This window comes from Oratosquilla oratoria, chromosome 36 (assembly GCF_046742065.1).
Source record: "Oratosquilla oratoria isolate Oo_2021 chromosome 36, ASM4674206v1, whole genome shotgun sequence".
In the NCBI taxonomy this organism is placed as follows: domain Eukaryota; kingdom Metazoa; phylum Arthropoda; class Malacostraca; order Stomatopoda; family Squillidae; genus Oratosquilla; species Oratosquilla oratoria.
In genome coordinates this window covers 22,601,183-22,603,682 of record NC_134812.1, presented here as the reverse complement: position 1 = coordinate 22,603,682, position 2,500 = coordinate 22,601,183, and the positions used below count along the sequence as shown (strand labels likewise).

The 2,500-nt window shown below is 30.5% G+C and overlaps 1 protein-coding gene across 1 annotated transcript in view; it reads left to right on the top strand.

Moving 5' to 3' along the window:
• The window catches only part of LOC143019045 (uncharacterized), a 65,435-nt gene that overhangs the window by 15,144 nt on the left and 47,791 nt on the right, over positions 1-2,500 (top strand). Inside the window, exon 4 of the mRNA XM_076174746.1 lies at positions 1,838-1,966. Coding sequence (XP_076030861.1) covers positions 1,838-1,966 — 129 coding nt within the window. The remainder of the gene's footprint in view (positions 1-1,837; positions 1,967-2,500) is intronic.

The window sequence follows — 2,500 nt, the reverse complement described above, 5'->3', positions numbered from 1 at the left end:
TGGTTACTAAGTTTATTCCATTCATCGACCACCCTATTAGTAAACCAATTCTTGCCTATTTCCTTCTTAAATCTAAATTTGTCCAGTTTATGCCCATTAAATCACTAGCACTGTGCACTATGAGACGACCGACGCTTACCTGCGGCACCATCTATCGGAGAGATATTGCTCGGTTCCCCAACTTTTTCTGATTGAGTACCACTTGAAGGATCCCATACCACCACTGTGTACCACCTGGTTCCAGAAAAACATATTTGGATCAGATACCAATTTATTCATAAGTAGGACACATAAATGAACCAACAACAAATAACGCATTCTATTCATTAAGTTTTGACGCGAGGAGTGCGCAATAAAGAATTACAATAAGACACACTTTCACTGTGCGGAGGCAGGTGGGGAAATGGCTGTGCCAGTAGGCCGCTACGCGACGTAGTCTCAGTTGTTGGTAACCAAGTTTCCAACAAGTAAAAATCGGACATAACCTGGAAAGTGCTCGTGTACCACCTGTAAGGACCCCGGTACCACAAATTGGGAACCACTGATCTATCCAATTACCCAAAAGCCGCATTCCTGAGGAGGGATCCACCCACGAAATCTGGTGAACCGATTCTGCCGGCTACAGGGCATCGTTGAACTGCACCACCAAGCAATGTCAGTCTCCTTATGCACTACTACGTGGGTAACAACTAATTCATCCTCCCGGACGGATAGTCTTTAGCCAGTGGGAGCCTTGCAGTTCCCGAATTTAAATCAAACCAGGATAAATATGTAAGTCGTGAATAGCGCCGGTCTTAAGCACTTCGATTCTCGGACTTGATTTATTATTATTATTATTAATTATTATTATTATTTATTATTATTAATTATTATTATTATTATTATTATTATCATTATTATTATTATTGTTATTAATTATTATTATTATTATTATTATTATTATTATTATTATTATTATTAGTGTTATTTATAATTATTATTATTATTTTTATGATTATTATTTATTATTATTATTATTATTATATATATTATTATTATTATTATTATTATTATTATTATTATTATTATTATTATTATTATTATTATTATTATTATTATTATTATTATTTATTATTTATTATTTATTATCATTATTATTATTATTATTATTATTACCATTATTATTATTATTATTATTATTATTATTATTATTATTATTATTATTATTATCATTATTATTATTATCATTATTATCATTATTATTATCATTATTATTATCATTATTATTATCATTATTATCATTATTACTATCATTATTATCATCATCATTATCATCATCATCATCATCATCATCATCATCATCATCATCATCATCATCATCATCATCATCATCATCATCATCATCATCATCATCATCATCATCATCATCATTATTATTATCATTATTATTATCATTATTATTTATTATTATTATTATTATTATTATTATTATTATTATTATTATTATTATTATTATTATTATTATTATTATTATTACCATTATTACTATTATCATCATAATTATTATCACTAATGTTATTGTTGTTATTATTACTGTTATTATCATGATTACTGTCATTACCATTATCATCCTTACTATAAATATTATCATTGCTATATAATCATTACCATTGTTATTATCATTAGTATCATCATTTTCTTTATTATGTACTCGCAGTATCATAATTATCATTATGATACCACTTTTATTATTATCTTTATTTATTTATTTATTTATTTTTGTTTATTATTTCATTTTCATTATTAATCCTTTTAATGAGCGCAGAGCTGACCTACAATTGTTGGTATCTCCTACCAGGTCTCATGGGTCCTCGAGGTCGCAAAGGACGGGACGGTACCCCGGGTAATCCTGGCACACCTGGTATCAACACTTACACCATCAACGGCACTGAGGTAGACAAACTGCTCATCCCTCCATCAATCCCTGGTGAGTTGCCTATCTTGAGCATTCGGTTCCTAGGAAAAGTTGATACGTTGAAGCAGCGTTTCTCAACCAGAGTTCCGCGGAACCCTAAGGTTCCGCAAAAAATTATTGTAATAATGTAATATAGACATCATCCTATCTAACCTATCATTACGATGAAAATAAAATAAAGATATGGTATATGTTTTTTTTCGCAGGGGTTCCTTGAGACATGCAATTTATTCTTAAGGTCACGAAATGGTTAAGGGTTGAGAAACACTGCGTTAGAGTATACTAAAATAGTATACTCATTATCATTAGTATCATTGCCATTATTGTCATTTTCATTATTGTTATTGCCACTATCATTATCATTATTACTATTACTATTATATGCTAAGAAGTATGTTAGAGTACCCTTGGAGTTCATTACCCATGATGGGCCTTCCTCCTGCAGCTGGTCTTACTAGAGGGCTCTGTCTCTAGGTACATTTCAGCGTCTACAACTATGTGTTCTTACAATTCTGTATTGATTGAAATCACATGCAGGTTTTCGCG